The following is a 16,507-nucleotide window of genomic DNA, read 5'->3' as shown; positions in this document are numbered from 1 at the left end:
GCCCTTTCATCACAGCAAGACGCCTTGTCGCATACACACAGCCCGCGGTCCCCCCTTTGCTGCGGCGTGCCACCCAGTGCATCCGCATGCGCAGCGTGTGTAGAGCGAACAAGCGTCCCCACCGCCACGCCTCCTCCATCCCCTGACGCGTGACTGCACCTTTGCCACTTGTCGCCATGACGTCGTCTCCAGAGAGCAAGAGCAGCAGCGGCGGCGCTGCGACGCAGGTAGAGCTGGAGCGCACGCCCCGCGCGCGCTCCAGCGCTTCGTTCTCCAGCATGGCCTCTGCTGGCTCAGCTTTAGCCGCATCGGCAGCCCTGTCGTCCGTCGCCCGGCAGCAGCCAATTACACCACAAGAATCGTGGTACGGCCGTCCGCGTGCTAGCACCGCCACCGTCGCGCACGGCCTTGATGCCGCCGCGGCCACCAGCAGCGCCTCGCAGCGCCAGCAGCAGCAGCACACCGCGCGCAGCGGGAGCTTTTGCGTCGCTCTGCCCAACGCGGTGTCTATGCCTGCGTCCCTCGCGTTGTTCGGGTGTCCGCCTGATGCCAAAACAGCAGCAACCACAGCGCTAACGCCGCCAGTAGCGCAGACGCGCAAGCGCCGCAGCAAGACGCTCTCTGACGCGCTTGTCGCATCGCGCCATGCACGCCGGACATCGCTTGCGCGCCTGCCACTGTCTTTATCTCTGTCCTCGTCCCCGCCCCCATCCGTCGTGCAGTCGCCGCCGCCGCCGCCGCCCGTGTCGCCGCTGCCCGCTGCGCCGCTGCCGTCCAAGCAGCCGGACTCTGCGGCGGCAACCGCGACTGTGAAGGCAGACGCGAATGCCACAGAGTTCCTCTCGCACGCCTCGCTGCACATTGCGCTGCTTGCGCGCACCCTCGGCGCCGAGACGGACGCGCAGGCACGTGACGACTGGTCCAGCTTCATCTCGAACGGCTACAGTTTCTTTTCCCCTTCTGCTCCAGTGATGTTCGCGGCCGGCGGAGGGAGACGGAGACGGCAGCGCGCCAGCTCGACGAGCAGCGCCGCTGCTGCCTCGCTGTCATCGTCATCATCGAGTAGCAGTAATAGCAGCAGCGACACAGCGACAAGCTGCGGCACGGCCAAGCTGCACAGCGGCGGCGGCATGGGTCTGCGTGGCTTTGCGGCGCTCACGAACCCGTCATCGCTTGCGGGCTTTTCAGCAGCAGCATCGCCCGGCCCCGAGGACGCACACGACTGTGTGCCTGACAGCTGCTCCCCGCCGCCACCATCGCAGCAGCATGGCGTCTTCTCGCTCTACGACGCCCGAAAGAGCCTCGCATGGCTCAGCGGCGAGCTGGAGAGCGACGGCGACGATGCTGATGCCGACGCCACGTACCCGTCCAGCGACGATCATGACGATGACGTCGACGCGTTCTTTGCGCCGCGCCATGCGCGCGTCCGCCGCACCGTGCCCAGGGCTACGCAGCTGCGCCGCACGACACTGGCGCGCGTCCGCACCGAGGATGTGCCGGCTCCGGCCCCAGCTTCTTCGCCCGCCGATGTGGAATTTGCAGCTGCAGCAACAGCAAGCACCAGTAGGCGCACATCGAGCGCGACGTGCACGTCTTGCACGCACTCGTCTGCAGCGTCGACGCGTCCGTCGCTGCACTCGCGTTCCTCGCGCCCTTCCACCGCCGGCTCGGCGCGCAGCCTGCAGACCGAGCTCACGGAGCAGGAGGCTGAGGCCGAGGCTTCCGGTGGCACCGGCAGCGAGGAGGGCGAGATGTACTGCGATACTCGGACGTACTACTCGCCGGCCCTTGTTTCGCAGGCGCGCTTGCTTGCGTCGACAGCGAAGAACACGTTGGCGGGTGTACCAGAGCGTCAGCGACTGCACCGAGTCTCGATGGACTCCGACTGCAACCTCGATGGTGCAGCGCTACAGTGCGCGCACGCAGCGACGAGTGCCGACGTGTGTGCAAGCGTAGCAAACCACGGTTCCTCCAGCCTCCTTGCCGTACCCGCCGACGCAGCGCCCTTTGGGCCGTCGACACCGACGATCCGCAGGCGCGCCAGCTCACTCGCTATTCAGGCGCAGCTGGACGAGGACACTGCAGCACCTGCCAGCACGGGCGCGCGCACGAGCACCGTCAGCACTTTTAGCAGCGGCAGCAGCAGCAGCAGTCGCGCGCATTTACCGTCAGGGCTGCTCGGCTCGTGGCTCGCTTCGAGCAGCACGCCGCGCAGCGCCGGCTCACCCATCATTGCGCCCGCACCTGCGCATGGGCGTCCACGTTCGAGCAGCGCGCGCAGCGCTGCTGAGCAAGGCGCTGCCGCTGCGCGACCTTTTACTGCGTCTACGGCGAAAATGAACAAGTTTGCTGCCGGCGCTATCCCGATTGCCCCGAGCGTCGTGGATGAGCTTGGCGCTGCTAGTGATCAAGAGCGCGGGGATAGCGGATTTCACGACGTGCAGGGAGAAGCGCAGGGTCAAGGCCTCTTTGGCTCCGATGGACTTGCGGACATTGACACCGACAGCGACAGCGACGAGGAGCGGGACGTTGTATATGCGCATGATCAGGATGAAGAAGAAGAGGAGGAGGAGGATGGTCTTCCACCGCGTCCCAATAGCCGTAGGCAACATGGGCGCACTGGCAGCCTCGGCTTGAGCTCTGCCGCGCTGCGCCGCCTCGGCATCTGTGAAGAAGCCCTGTACGAGCTACAACAGCAGCCGGCATTGTCGTCATTTCTCCCTGACACCACCAACAAGGCGACTCTGGAGACGACGCTAAGGCGCCAGGGTCGTCAGTCCAATCCGCCGCTATCGGTCAGCAGCACCACCTCGCGCGCCATGGCCGTGAGCGGTTCCATGCAGGACTTGCGCATGCTCCGACAGGCCGCCAGCAAGTTGCACGGCAGCAGCGATGGTGGCGGCAAGGCGCTCGGGATGGGTGATGCCACTGACGCAAATGCCAGTCTCCGCGTGCAAGGCAGCATCTCCCGCGCTACACAGTCTTTCATCGATCTGGACGCCGGCAAGCGCGCTCGGTCTCGCCACTCGCAGTACGATAACAGCCTGCTGCGATTGCCTGCGCATCTGCTCGCGAGCGGGGGCGAGCAGGGCAGCAGCAACAGCAGCCTGTCTCGCTCCAACAGCCAGCGGAAGGACTGTGCGACGTCGTCGAGCACCACGAGCACCGTCCGTCCCAACTTTTGGCGCAAGCTCTCCAACTCCAGCCGCAAGGAGCTGTCGGTCAGCGCGGCCTCGGCCGAGGACGGCGCTGCGCCCAAGGCGAACGTGGGCCCCTCATCGACAGCTGGCCTTTTGCAAGTGCCCGCGGGAATGGCGGACAAAGGGGGGTCGTGGAGCTTCAAGAAGATGCGCAAGGTCACGCTTGCCAGCACCGTTTTCGCATAAGCAGCCAGTCAGCCGGTCAGGCAGGCAGCCCTCTCTTAGTCAGCACTCGGTACACGTGTCACCGGCTTTCGCAGTATATCCGGATCTGCAATGGGCATATTTGTATTTCATTCGTATCGTACGGGATTTGTCACAACATTTGAGGAGACGGACAGGTAGTTTGAAAAATAGAATTGGGTGTAGGAGGAGGACTACTGCTTCTCTTTCACCTGCCAGAAGAGCTTCGAGTTGTCGAATGTCACGTCACCATTTGCGAGCTCCGACGTCGTGTGCCCTTGCTGACGAGTCATTTGCTGCTGCTGCTGCTTGCGAAGCGTCAAAGGACTCTGCCACGTACCGTTGACGCGGCTCTGCGCGAGATCCTGCGAACGCGTTTGCGCCTCCTTCAACGCGTTGAGGCCCATCGTGCAAAGTACCGTCGCTTGAACTTTGGACTGGCCTCCCTGCGAGGTGCGCACCTGGATTGCGCCAGGGAGCGTCGGATAGATGGACGAGATGGAAGAGTTGGCCATGCTCGCATTTGCTTGGCTGGTTGTGGCGACGTCGCCGACTCTGCCGCTGATGCTAGCCCGATTCCGCCTCAGGAAGCCCAGGATGCCAGCCGACACTGGGTCGCCTGGCTGCAAGCTGCGCGGACGCTCAACTCCATTCATTGCAGTCTTGAGTTCGTTGACGACACACCATGTCGAAGCTTCAGCCAGTTCGTCTGCACGTTCCTTGCCCCCAATGGCATCGTTGGTCTTCATGAGACCGGCTTTGACTTGTGCTAGATCGAGGGCAGAGCAGGGTGGCTTTGACGAGCTGATTCCTCCCGCTTTGGGCTTTGTAAGGTCCTTCCGGGGTACCGCAGCGCCTTCACAACTCTCCTGCAGCCCGGGCAAGCGGGTCGCCTTTGCTGCGATCGGCGTGCTATGAGACCCCCTTGCGAAGGCAGCCCCCAGGGAAATACGAGCTGCGGCTTTTGCGACTGTGGAGACGGATGATAGCGCCGCCATATTATCAGGGCGCATTGACAGGCCTGAATCGTCAGGTACCGCGCTGCTCATGCGTGAGCGATCAGAGCCAACCTCGGATGGAGGCCCTGCCCGTCTTGAGCGCCGCAGATCCTCCTGCAGCGTCCCTGGAGAGATGTCCTCCGCATATCGACAAAGCATCCTCTGCAGCGAGTCGACTTTATTCCTAATTGCCTTTTCGGACCAGTCACCAGCAATAGACAGCCGCGAACGCTGAATTCCTAGGCTTAGGAGGAACGCTGTGACAACCTCATCCGAGTCGATTGCTCTGATTGCCGCAGCTTTGGACGGATTGTCGCGACTCGCGACCCAGGCTTCATTGCTTTCGATGTGTTTCACGAGCATCTTCTCGAGCACAGACCAGTCGCTCTTTCGCCAAGACAGCGAGGACACAGGCGCGATGGCGACGCTCGCATGCTTATGGGCTGAGGCTACCACGAGCGGCGACACTGGGAACGCGCCGGGGGGCTTCGGCGTATTGATGGATGCCAACGCTCCGCAGGCCGGCGTCGCAGAGGGAGCATGCGGTGTGCCATGTTGCGCGCCCGCCAGGAGTCGCTGCTCTTCCCTGCGAAGCATGTGTGGCAGCGATTGATTTTCGCTTGCTGACGCAACTTCAGTTTCCACCAGGCAGCCCTCTTCGATGTAGCGATGATAGTGTTTCAATATGGCGGCAGCTCGCGCAGCAGCGTCGGCATCGACACTTGAAACTTCAACGATCGGCGTAGGTGTCAGGCGCGAGAGCATTTGGGACCGCTCTGCTGACATGTTGTCCAGGTTGCTTCCCACAGTGCTGAATGCGGACATGTCGCTGACAGAAAGGGGAGCATTTGGCTTTCTTAGATGTTCCGAGTCACAGCCATCATGGGACCCTGTGGACGGCTCTGCATCCTCTTCTTCGTCTTCGTCTCCTTCATCCTCGATAACGACTGTAGAGGGAGCGCGGTTGACCACGGACGGGACAGCAGCAATGCTCTTGTCAACGATCGCGGACTCCATGCTGGTGTCGACTTCTTCGTACATCGCCTCCGACTGAGCGTGGTCCTCGCTGTGTTGCTGTGAGTCATCACGAGGTTCTTGTCCTTCGCTCCCTTGCTGCACCGCCTGATCGTCGTCATGATAGATGATGCCTTCACCCTCCCCGTCGTCAAGCCAATGCGTTTCTTCCTCCGGCACGAGTTCTGAGGGGTCGGTCTGCAAGTGCTCAGGTGCTTGACGAGTTTTGCTGCGTGCCCGGTACCTACTTGCGCTGTTGCCGATCAATTCGATGCTGTCCTCACTTTCGGCATCAGAGTCTTCCATGAAGGTGTCCAACGCGTCGGAATTGTGTTGTGACTGTGGCGAGTCCTGTTCCGAGACATGTTAGTACATTGAGAATCGCATGGCAACTGAATTGCTCTCACCTCAGCACCAATGGCTTCTTGAGTGCGGATGTGGGATCGACTTCCGCTGTCTTCCTCACCCAGCACAGAAGCAGACTGGCTTTCCCGAAACTGAGAATCCTGACTTGCAAGGGGCGTAGGGTCGATCAGCCCGTTCGAGACTTCTTGGGATGACTCTTGGTGGCCTTCCTCCACGATCGCGCTCGCGTCGGCTGCCTGTGCCCAAGCCTGGAGCTCATCATTTATCAGAGGAGGGAGCACATTGTAATTTTGGTCTTCCAGCGCATTCTCATCTGAATCTGAACCATCTTCCATATCCGCTGAGGGCATCATTCCCTGGGGGTCAACAATACGAAGATGAGCCCTCAAAAGTGCGACAGCTCACCTCTCCAATTGTAGGTCTTCGCTGCAGTGCTGTCCACCGCAGTGCTGAAAGGAGCGCTGGTCACGGAGAGATGGACTGATTGACTTCTTGCACGTTGCCTTTCAATAGTCTCTTGGGTGAAACTTGATTCGCCCAACTCTCCTTCCTCCTCCTGCTCCTCTCCTACTGATAGCCCATTAGCCGTATGCAAAGCTGCAAACTTCTCTAGTTGTGCTCCTTTCAGCAGGAGCGGATCATCACCAGGGCTGTCTGGCTGCTTCGCTTCCGATAGCATCTGTTCCGTCTTTCCCGGAGGCGGAAGTGTGGAGGAGCGCTCCTTGCGAGAGTATCGCACACTCTGATTAAACACTTGAGACGAGGCAATACTGAGCGATTGATCGACCTCGTCTTCAGTCCTTGATGGCGCTGTAGTTCGAGCAGGAGCACTCTTTCGCCCCTTTGAGACAAACTTTTCTTCTGATTTGCTTTCCTTTTTGATACTTGTAGAAGCCCGTGGTTTGAGCGGTGGCCCATAGACGTAGCGCACCCGCACCGGACTGCCCAGTTCCATGTTGTCCCATCCATTTTCCTTGACTTCGCGGAGGAAGGAACTGTCCGCGCGCAAGCTGCATTTTTTGCCGCCGTCGACTTTCACCGTGCGTAGGTCACTTTCATTGATATTTGAGCTCAGATCTTCGCCTGCAAACTGGCTAAGCTTCCAGGCAGCGTCTACAGACTTGAACTTGCGAGCTTGCCTCTTCCCGGGATTGGACGATGTTTGCGATGATTCAACGAGCGAGCTTGCGATTTGATTTGACGCAAATCGTTCATATTTCGAGCCGCAGCCCTGAGAATGCTCCTCCACTCGACCAGTCTTCTTTGCTCTCGGATTCGGACTGGTGGACGAGTCCAACGCTGGTTCCTGCTGCTGCAAAATGCGTGCAATGAAAGGTGACCTCGGTGCCCTTGGTCGTTTTCCCAAGGGAAGACCTCCCTGGTCTTTCGAGAAGCTCTTATGCAAGGTGGAAAGGGCTGCTCGTTGGACTGTGTGTCCGATGCTGCTGGTAGTTGCATTTGTCACTTCTCCCAGGGCTGAGCGGGTTCGCCGATCGCCAGCTGTCATGGAAGACATCTGCGCCTGCTTTTTGACCGGGCTCTTGTGCAAAACATCATCCTGCACAGTGAATGCTTGATGTGATCGTGAGGAGGCAGAGCCCTGCTCTCCCGCGTGCTCGAGCCTCGACCTCAACGCCGCGAGCTTCTCGGTTATTGATGGGGTCGATGGGGCGGCGGAGCCGGCAGCCGGCAGTGGAGCTGCTGTTGGAGTCATCGCCATCGCTCCCTGCTTCACTCGCCGACACTCAAACTTGATTCTGGCATGCGCAATGTCACCAAGACGCTGCCATCAGGCCATCGACCAAAAGAAATGGATCAACAGTATGGCACCTTGTGAGATTGCGTACGAACGTGCCCATTCACGACGTTACGTGCTTCGCTGGTTGAACAATCTCACACTGGCACAGTGCCTGTGATCTCCGACGTGGCACACATGTTGCGTGTGTTTGGAGTGTGGATCGACCAAGGGCACATTGACGCGTCATGCACGTGACTTGGACCCAAACGTAGAAGAAGCATGAGCCCGAAAGTGTCCCATGAGTGTGGAGGTTTTTTATCGACACCTGGGAAGGGTGCTGCGGCAGGGGAGACGACCACCCGCCCATTCACCCCCGCCCAACGCCCAACGCATGGGCTGCAGCCATTCCGCCGCAGTTGCTCACCCGCGCAGCCGCCTCCTGCTAACGGCGAGGACCTTTAGTCATTTGAATCTTAATGACCACCTTCCTCCTTCTAGTCTGTCGTGTCACACCAATTGCCCAAGAGTGAGTATAGACACATAGCAGCAGCTGAAGGGCAGCATCAATTCGGATAGCAGAGGCTGATGCAGCGGGGACAATGAAGGGTATCGAGTCGCCTGTGGCTAGGCGCGCAACATCGAGTGGTATGAGCTGGGGAAACACTGGTGCGATGATCTGGCATGGCGGAGGAAAGGCGGCAAGGACGCAGGTATAACCGCTGTCGTGGTGGGCTGCAGCTCTACAGCCTTATGATCCAAGCCTGCTTTGGTCAAGGGTAGAAAGATTGCTCTCATCCCTGAGCAATGGATGTTCAAGGCTTGCCATGCGTGTGCAAGGTGCACCTCGCAGACATTCTCATGCCGACAAACGCTGCTGACCCCGCGCGACGGCTGCGCGATGTTGGCAGGCGTCAAAACAGCATGGAGCAAACGATTGAAGGAGACTACATCCACTCGGAGATGTGCATTGCTGCCCCCAATGCTGCTAGTTTCTGCGCATCCATCACTGGAAGCTAATCAATTCTTCTTCTACGCTTCAGTGACGAAGAAGAGAAGAAATGGCGGCCGTAACAAGCACGGACGTGGCCACGTGGCCTTCGTCCGTTGCTCCAACTGTGCCCGGGCGACTCCTAAGGACAAGGCCATCAAGCGATTCACTGTCAGGAACATCGTCGAGGCCGCTGCTGTCAGGGACATGAGCGAGGCTTCGGTTTACGCTGGTGAGTAAGCACATTGGTTGCCAGTGTGACATTATGGAGCTTGGTTCCAGCCATGCATAAAATGCCATGGGTATGAGCGTGAGCCAGACTGTCGAGTTCTGCCACGTGCTGCGCAGATCAGTTAGTCGGCGCTCCAGTAGCACAGTCCACTTTTCTGCTTGCATTGCACACCTCCAGGGTGCGCGATCTTTCGCCGTTGTAACCGAGGGCGTGGAGCTGGGATATAAAGTCTTGCACGAGCATGTTCTGATCAACGGCTTTTGCTGCATTGCCAACAGAGTACGCCCTGCCCAAGCTCTACATCAAGCTGCACTACTGCGTCTCGTGCGCCATCCACGCCCACGTCGTTCGTGTTCGCTCGCGTGTTGGTCGCAAGAACCGTGCACCTCCCGTGCGCGTTCGCTTCAACCGTGATGGCAAAAAGATCAACCCGTGAGTTGTGCTCGTCAGAGTTGGGCGGTACACAATGTGTTGCGCCTGTTATTTAACCTCCAAATTTCTTTTTTGTGCCTGTGTGACAGTGCCGTCGCTGGTGCCCAGAACACCGCTGGTGCTCAGGCAGGTGGTGCTGCGGCGCCAACTGCCCGTGTCTAAGCAGCTGTGAGCTTGGGACATTCGCTCGCTCGCTCCAAGCTTTTCAAGACACATAGTGGGGCCACATCGCATGTAGAACAAAACGCTTATGCACATGGCAATGTAACAACACAGCTTCCCGTCCCTTGACGCCGGTGCTTGTTTTGGCTATCGATGCTGTACACTTCACAGGCGTGCCTGTCCTTTCTGTAGCGCGCGCGAACACCAGCGTCATCCCGCACCACGTTTGATTAGCTCCCCAGCCTGTTTGACTTCGGTCAGTTCCTTCGCACGTACGAATAGTTATAGTAGGAATTTGTGGAGACTTGAAAATCCATAACATTTGCTGCATGAACAGTGGTCCGTGGTCTGTGCACAGGAGAAAGTCGAGCGGCGAAGAACCGATACAGCGATGATAGGCCATCGAGCGGTGGAGTCGGGAAAGCATTAGGGTTAGGGTGAATCGCGTAGCGCCGCCATCGTTGTGCAAAAAAACCATGATGCGACGCGACGCGATTCTCGTGTGCCACCACTAGCAGGCGTCTGTCTCCCTTGCCCAATCAAGACTGTGACTACCTGACTACCGACTGCGGCCCAAGTGAACAAGGTTCATAGCCATTTCGCATAGGTATGCATCATTTACCCTACATCAAGAGTTGCCGGCCATCATCGTCCCTGCCCCTGCTGTCTGATCGCCATTGCATTGGCTGCGAGAATTCTCGGCTGCATGTCCGATGCTGGCAGTGGCAATAATGGAGTCATCCGAGCTCAGCTCATTGCCGGATCCGATGATCAGTAACGCGCCAAAAACGCGACGTACCTATGGCCGCCAGCGGCCTTCCGTGGAGCCTCAGGACGAAGAAGACACGTCCTTGGACGAGGAAAAGGGTCAGGAAGGTGCTGAAACTAACGCTGCAGAGCGGCGAACGCGATTCATTCCACCATCCTCGAGCGCAATCACCGTTATCGCTTCGGACAAGGTTGGCCAGAATGCGCGCTCGTCTCAGTCTACCGCGACCACTGAACCAAATGCCTCAGCCGACCTTACGGCCTCCAGCCCTTCGCCACGCAAGCGCCAGCGGCAAAGCTCAGGCAATCACACTGAGGAAACTACAGCGACTACTTTGCCCGGTGACGACGACGAAAGTCAAAGTTCCGAGCGCGCCGTGAATGGCAAGTCAATGCGTCCGCTCCAGGGCGAACTGGGCGAAGACGCGTCTGTGACTGCAAACGCCATGACTTCGCGTCACCATCGAAGTGTCGGTTCTTCACAGTTGAGCTCCCTGCCGACGTCCTTCCTCGAAGGTCATCGCCCCACGCAACCGTCCTCCGAACACATTCCTCCAAGCATTAAACCCAAGCCGTCGGGATCCAGAAGCCAGCTTCAAAACAGGAGTAGCTACGCGGAGAGTGCTGGTGATGTTGCGAGCGGTCAAGAAGGAGAGCACGATAGCGCTCATGAAGTAGCTGCTGTAGAGCCGATCAGGCTCAAGAGCAACACGTTCGCTGGGAAGATGAAGGCGCGTAATGTCAATGCGAATCCATCACATCGCCTCGAACGTGTGGGCCGTCCGCAAGCCGTAGATGAACGCGACAGCATCCAAAATGACTCGGATTCGAGCGGTGATGATTCTCGTGGTGCGCGTCTTGCGGCCGGGCCTTCCAAGGCGGACAAGCTCAAAGCCCTTGCCGAGCGCCGCCGCGTTGCTACAGTGTTAGAAGAAGTGGAAGAAGGGATGCCTGCGGCCAAAGCTGGTCCATCAACTGCTTTCAAGCCCATCCCGGCATCTGTTGCCATACAGCACACACTTTCCGGCAAACATCATGAATCGGAAGGTGACGAACTTGATGAGCTGGACGACCAGGATGATGATGACATCATGAACAGTGACGGTAGCGACATCGACAACGACCTTCCCGATCTTGGCAAGACGCTGCAAACTGTCGCGCGCCAGAAGAAGACGGAGCAAGCACTCGAACGCAAGGAAATGCTGGAACGATTCAAGCAGAACCGACGAGATGGCAGGGCAAACAAGGGGGACAAGCCGCAGACGAAACTGGTGGAGGATGAAGAATCTAGCAGTGAAATAAGCAGTGGTGACGGCAGTTGTACCGGCTACGAGAAAAGTCTGTGGACGAAGCCGAAGACGAAGAAGACCAAGGGAAGCAGGAGAACTGAGGCTGCGAAACCTCTAAAGATCAAAGTATGTCACTTCCTGCCTCAAGCAGCAGACGCAATCTTATGTGCAGTACTAACGCCACTTCGTGTTTCACCGCTGCACAGCCGCTCAGCGCGCGCGAGAAGGAGGAAATGATCAAAGAGTCCGAGCGGCTGGAGCGTGTCAACAAGACGCGCAAAGCACGCGAAGCGTACGAGAGTCGGGTGGAGAAGGCGCCGCCGCAGCTCTTCGGCCTGTCTGAAATGCGGCAACGAATCCAAGCCAAAGAAGAACAGCGCAAGCGCGATGAACAGCTCAGACGCTCCGGGAATGTGCTGGGGCGCCGCGTGTTTGGCACACATCCTTCTGATCCCATCGAGGACTTTGGACCCAGCACGCAAGCTTCCAGCTCCGCCCAACCGCGCAGGATCTCTCCCCGGACCACCCCGCCACGGGCACAGCATCCGACTGAACGTGCCGCTGATTCGATGTCCACGGGCGTCAAGCGGGAGCTCTTTCTGGAACAGTCAGACGATGAAGATCCACGTCTACAGACCACTGTGGAAAACATGCTCAAAAGTCACCTTGAGGATCTCGAGCGCAAGGCCGCCAAGCAAGCTTGGCAAGAACGGAAGTTGATAATGTTCGCCAGGCACGAGGCCAAAAAGAAGGCAATCGCGCCCAGCCATGATCGGGCTGGCAGTGCAGAAGGCAACGGCGCCGGAGACCGTGCGATGGATAGCAAGCCGCTTGCCGTTCTGCAAGACATGGAGGTGAAGCATGTGCGATCACTCGTGACGATGGGCTCAACCCCACAGGCTCCAGGTTGTGCGAAAGATGAATACAGCATTGTCAAAGGCGGTCGTGCCGTCCTTTTCGCTGAGGACATTGCGACCTTCGCAAAGGAGGCAACCCCAGAACCAGCGTCTCACGCTCACGCTCCAGTGCACAGTAGCAAGCATGCGCCCGGATTTGACCATGTCACCAATGGGTCGCTCAACTTGAGTCTTAGAGAGCGCATGCGCTTGCAGAACCGTCAGAAGCGGTCCTTGCAAGCCGATCTGGCGGCTAAGAAAGGCATCAAGGCTCTCAAAGCTTATGATCCCACGGAGCGCACCGTGCATGCGACTGCGGAAGAGATCGAGGAGGCGCTCAAGGCTGTCGGGGAGGGCGGTGAAGGGAACGACGACGACAATGCCGATGATTCGGACTTTGACGCCGGGAGCGCATTCAGCGGCGACATCGAGCAGGAAGAAGCCAGCCGTGCACAATTTGACATTGCCTCAGGCAGCGAGGAGAATGACGAGGATAGTGAGAAGGAAAACGACCCCCCGCCACGCAGTCTTCCAAGCAGCCAACACAGTTTCAGATCCGCAGCAACCGCTGAAGTGCACGGCCAACAGGACAACGACGAGGATGAAGATGCAGGTCCAACCCACCAGACCGCCCGTGCACATCGCCGCCATGCTGTTGCGTCAGATGAGGACGACGAAGAAACTGTTCGTCCCAGTCCGCAATGCAGGTCGATCTCGCAGGGCAGCGGATCACGCTCCGTCCTTGGGCCGCTCGTGCAGCAGCAGGAGCAATCACCGGCGATGGAAGTCGGGGAGCTGGAAGAACCGAATCCAGCGCAAGGCACTTCGTGCTCATCTCAGCTGATGCCGCCGCCGCCAATAATCGAGACGCAGCGACCGTTCGGATTTACAGCGTCTGGTTCGGATCTCAAACTGGGAGACGAGCCGGGCCTTTCGAACGATGTCTTTGGGCAATTCTTCACAAATACACAAACTCAAGCCAAGTCCTTCGGCCTCCCGAGTGCGCCAATCGGCCGACAGCCTTCCTCCGTCCTCGGTACTGAGGGCATTGGCGGGTTCAGCCAATTCTTCCAAGAGACGCAAGCGGGGGCCAGTACGCAGAATGAAGACAACCAAGCTTCTGCGGCGAATGACGCGTTTGCAGCGCTGCGCAAGGAACAGGCCTCCAAAGCCGTCCTTGACTCTGACGATATGCTTCCATCCATCGACACCGAGGATGCTGACCGATATGAAGCAGAGGCTGATGAGGCTGAGCAGCGGCATCTGTTGCAGCAACGGAGGGCGATGTTGGACACGCCGAAGCAATATCTCAACAAGTACGGGCTGTACACGCAGACGAAGCCATCAATGCAGAGTCAAGCGATCGAGAGTCAGAGCCAAGACTGGCTTGGGGCAACTCCACAACACAGCTTCTTTGAGAGTGTCGAGGATGAGCACGAATCACCGCCGCTAGAAAGCCCAAGCAAGGAGCCGCAGCAGCGTATCAAGCGCCGCTTCAGACTGGGCAACCGCCAATCGTCGCCTGCAGCGGAGTCTAACAAAGGGCTTGCAATGAGAGAGGATGAGCAGAAGTCCGCACAGCATCTGAGGGGGTCAAGTAAGCAAACCGTGTCACAGTCCGAGTTCAGGGATGAGGAAAGTGCGGACGAGGCCGAGGAGCTGCAAGAGGCGCAATCATCGCTTCCAACGCAATCTCAGAATGCATTCCAAGCACTCATGGCCGGGGCCGCAGCTGCTGAGCAACCGCAACAACAGCCCGAATCGCGCAAGCGCAAGTCTGCATTCATTGAGGGTGAGGCTGCGGAAGACTCAGAGGAGGAGCTCGGCGGTTTCTTCTCGAGGCAGCGCAAGGGCGGTGCAATGGCGGGCGTCTTCAGCGATGACGAGAAGGACGATGGCGGAGATGAGGAGGACTCTGAGGACGATGGAGATGCTAAAGACATCGAGGGCCTCGTCGATGATGTCAAGGAAAAAGATGAGGCGATGAAAGATGAGATGATGAGACAGAAAGTCAAAGAGCATCAAGCTGAAGATGACGCGGCATTGGAGAAGCGGGTTACACGTCTCGTCGACGGTAAATGGCGCTTGTCGAAGAAGGGTAGCAGCGCGATGGAGGACGCACTCGACGAGGATGCAGACGATGCAGACGACTTGCGACGTATCCAGATGCCGGCTGCATACCGCGCGCACAAGCGCACGGTCGATGGCGAGGATGGCTTGGAGGCTCTGAGTGAGTCTTCCGTTATCTGGTACATGCTTAAGCCCATTACTGACGTTTTTGTTTACGGCATCTGCGCTAAGAAAACAACCCTGAATGTGCAGCCTTCCTCCGAAGCTACCACGGCGCCGCCGAGAAAGCTGAAAGCGGCATGAACTTTTTGGCAGAGGTGGATGGTGGAGATTCATCTGGCGATGATTCTGATCATTCAGAGGGAGGCTCTGCAGACGATGATCCGACGCGGGAGAAGATTGACATGGCAGAGCTTCGCAAGCATTTGCGTGAACAGAAGAGGCTTGCGCGAGAGGAGCTAAGGCGTAAGGCTCAGCGGATCGAGGATGATGAATCGGAGGATGAGCGCGAGGCTGCTGAGCATGAGAAGCAGGAGGCCGAGCAGCTAAAGCGCAAACGGGAACTAAATAGCGACGACGAGGGTCAGATTGAGGTGCATGACCGGTTGAGGAGCAGGGAAGCGGCAATAGCGCTAGCGCCTTCAACTCTCCATGGAGCGTCGGCAGGGCAGGCCGAAGAAGATGTGCGTCTGCAAGTTCTCAGGCTGCTTTGCATCATGTTGACAAATCATTTGCCCGCACGTTACCAGGACTACCACCTCCGTCTCTTCAAAGCCCGCACTGCCCCTAACAAAGAGAGGCTGGAAGAGTTCGCCCAGGAGAACGACTTCTCGAATCGCGCACAGACCTTCCAGATGGGAGGTGAAGGTGGCGGCGGCCGGTCAGGCGCAGGACATGGTTCGTCTGTGACGAGCTTCCTGACGAACGGTCGCGCCGCTCGCACAGCCGACGCGTCGCAGCAAAAGAAAGCAGGCAGCAAATCGACGTGGACGACGAACACAAGCGGAGCAGGCGCTGCGATGAAGAACCCTACGCAGGCGCCGACAAAGGCGAAAGTCTTAACTGCCCTGTCGAGCAGAAGTCAGAAGTTCAAATGAGCCAGCGACGAATAATCCCAAGGACCTAATTATCACATATCACATGCCTCAATGTAGCATAGCAATCAAACATGATCATCGATAAAGATTGTCATTTGACCAGGCTCCTTACTCCGCTGCCGGCATCTTTAAGCGATTTCATCTCGGCTCTCCGCACTTCTTGAAGGTACCTTTCCTCCTTCGCGTCCCGAGCTTGCTTGACTTGTGCTTCCATTTCGTCTCCTGTGTTCTCAGCTTTGCGCTTCCCTCGATTCCGCTGTGCACGACCAGGGTTGAAAGCGGGAAGGTGCGTCCATCAGATGTTACTGTACAGCAGGAGCACCATCGCTGAAACACTCACAATTCGCTCTTCCATTGCTTTTCGTCTACAAAAGACGAAGATTCCATTCTGGTTTAGCATACCCCCCGAGCACGAGTCGATGCGAAGCGTTTGGAGGTTGCTCACCGTTCCACCGCGTCCATTTTCCCATCTGCTTTCTTTCCAGATGTCAACGGTGATGACGCCAACAGTGGTGAGCCTTGAGAGGGTGTGGATGATGCTGCAGGCTGTAGTGTCGGGCTTGCGTTTGCGCTCGCCACAGGTGGAAAGGCTCCTGCAGCTTTGAGCTTTTCCGCTTGGATTCTCTTGAATTGTTCCATGAATGATCCGTCATTTGCAAAAGCGCCTGGAAATGGCAAGGATGTGATGTATCAAACTCGGTGTAACGGCCAAAGAAATACACACGAGGATTGTGAAGCAGCGCTCCATTTCACAAGGTACTATGTATCACAAGGACATTGATGATTGCACTCACTGTTGTTGGGCGCAGCCTCGCCGCTCGTCCCCTTCGTCTCAGACATCGCTGCGCTTGCAATAATTCAAATCGGGCAGGAGTCCAGGTGGAAGCGACCTAAAAGGAATGAATGGGCACTAGCGACAAAAATACATATGCCGCTGTGCGTTCAGAAACAGCATGTGCGGATTGCAATCCAGACCATCATTTCGACGCTGGAGACTTCAACCTCCTTTCGGTCATTCTCATGATCTCATCGACATCCGCATCTCGATCGTACCCCAACAGCAACCCTAATCTG

General features: G+C 57.9%; 5 protein-coding genes across 5 annotated transcripts; 3 read left to right on the top strand and 2 right to left on the bottom strand.

The window, feature by feature from the left end:
* Positions 1-176: 176 nt before the first annotated feature.
* K437DRAFT_263547 (uncharacterized protein) lies at positions 177-3,386 on the top strand (the record flags this gene model as incomplete). Its single annotated transcript, XM_013386936.1, has 1 exon — positions 177-3,386. The coding sequence occupies one exon, from the start codon at positions 177-179 to the stop codon at positions 3,384-3,386; it is 3,210 nt and encodes a 1,069-aa protein (XP_013242390.1).
* Positions 3,387-3,477: 91 nt separating this feature from the next.
* On the bottom strand, positions 3,478-7,636 carry K437DRAFT_257498 (uncharacterized protein). Its single transcript, XM_013386935.1, has 3 exons — positions 6,167-7,636; positions 5,803-6,101; positions 3,478-5,746 (listed from the first exon to the last, which is right to left on the bottom strand). Exons 1-3 carry the CDS (start codon positions 7,479-7,481, stop codon positions 3,578-3,580), a joined length of 3,783 nt encoding a protein of 1,260 aa, XP_013242389.1. The 5' UTR covers positions 7,482-7,636; the 3' UTR covers positions 3,478-3,577.
* A 394-nt stretch (positions 7,637-8,030) lies between these two features.
* On the top strand, positions 8,031-9,342 carry K437DRAFT_257496 (uncharacterized protein). The gene is made up of 3 exons (XM_013386934.1): positions 8,031-8,719; positions 8,998-9,151; positions 9,241-9,342. The coding sequence occupies exons 1-3, from the start codon at positions 8,479-8,481 to the stop codon at positions 9,311-9,313; spliced, it is 468 nt and encodes a 155-aa protein (XP_013242388.1). The 5' UTR covers positions 8,031-8,478; the 3' UTR covers positions 9,314-9,342.
* Positions 9,343-9,951: 609 nt separating this feature from the next.
* On the top strand, positions 9,952-15,508 carry K437DRAFT_257495 (uncharacterized protein). The gene is made up of 4 exons (XM_013386933.1): positions 9,952-11,496; positions 11,577-14,496; positions 14,568-15,019; positions 15,086-15,508. Exons 1-4 carry the CDS (start codon positions 10,045-10,047, stop codon positions 15,431-15,433), a joined length of 5,172 nt encoding a protein of 1,723 aa, XP_013242387.1. The 5' UTR covers positions 9,952-10,044; the 3' UTR covers positions 15,434-15,508.
* K437DRAFT_257493 (uncharacterized protein) lies at positions 15,480-16,380 on the bottom strand. The gene is made up of 4 exons (XM_013386932.1): positions 16,228-16,380; positions 15,879-16,098; positions 15,774-15,798; positions 15,480-15,689 (listed from the first exon to the last, which is right to left on the bottom strand). Exons 1-4 carry the CDS (start codon positions 16,271-16,273, stop codon positions 15,525-15,527), a joined length of 456 nt encoding a protein of 151 aa, XP_013242386.1. The 5' UTR covers positions 16,274-16,380; the 3' UTR covers positions 15,480-15,524.
* Positions 16,381-16,507: the final 127 nt, after the last annotated feature.

The sequence above is a fragment of the Tilletiaria anomala genome (assembly GCF_000711695.1).
Source record: "Tilletiaria anomala UBC 951 chromosome Unknown K437scaffold_61, whole genome shotgun sequence".
Taxonomy (NCBI): Eukaryota; Fungi; Basidiomycota; class Exobasidiomycetes; order Georgefischeriales; family Tilletiariaceae; genus Tilletiaria; species Tilletiaria anomala.
The sequence above is the reverse complement of the archived record's forward strand: the minus strand, read 5'-3'. Positions and strand labels throughout refer to the sequence as shown.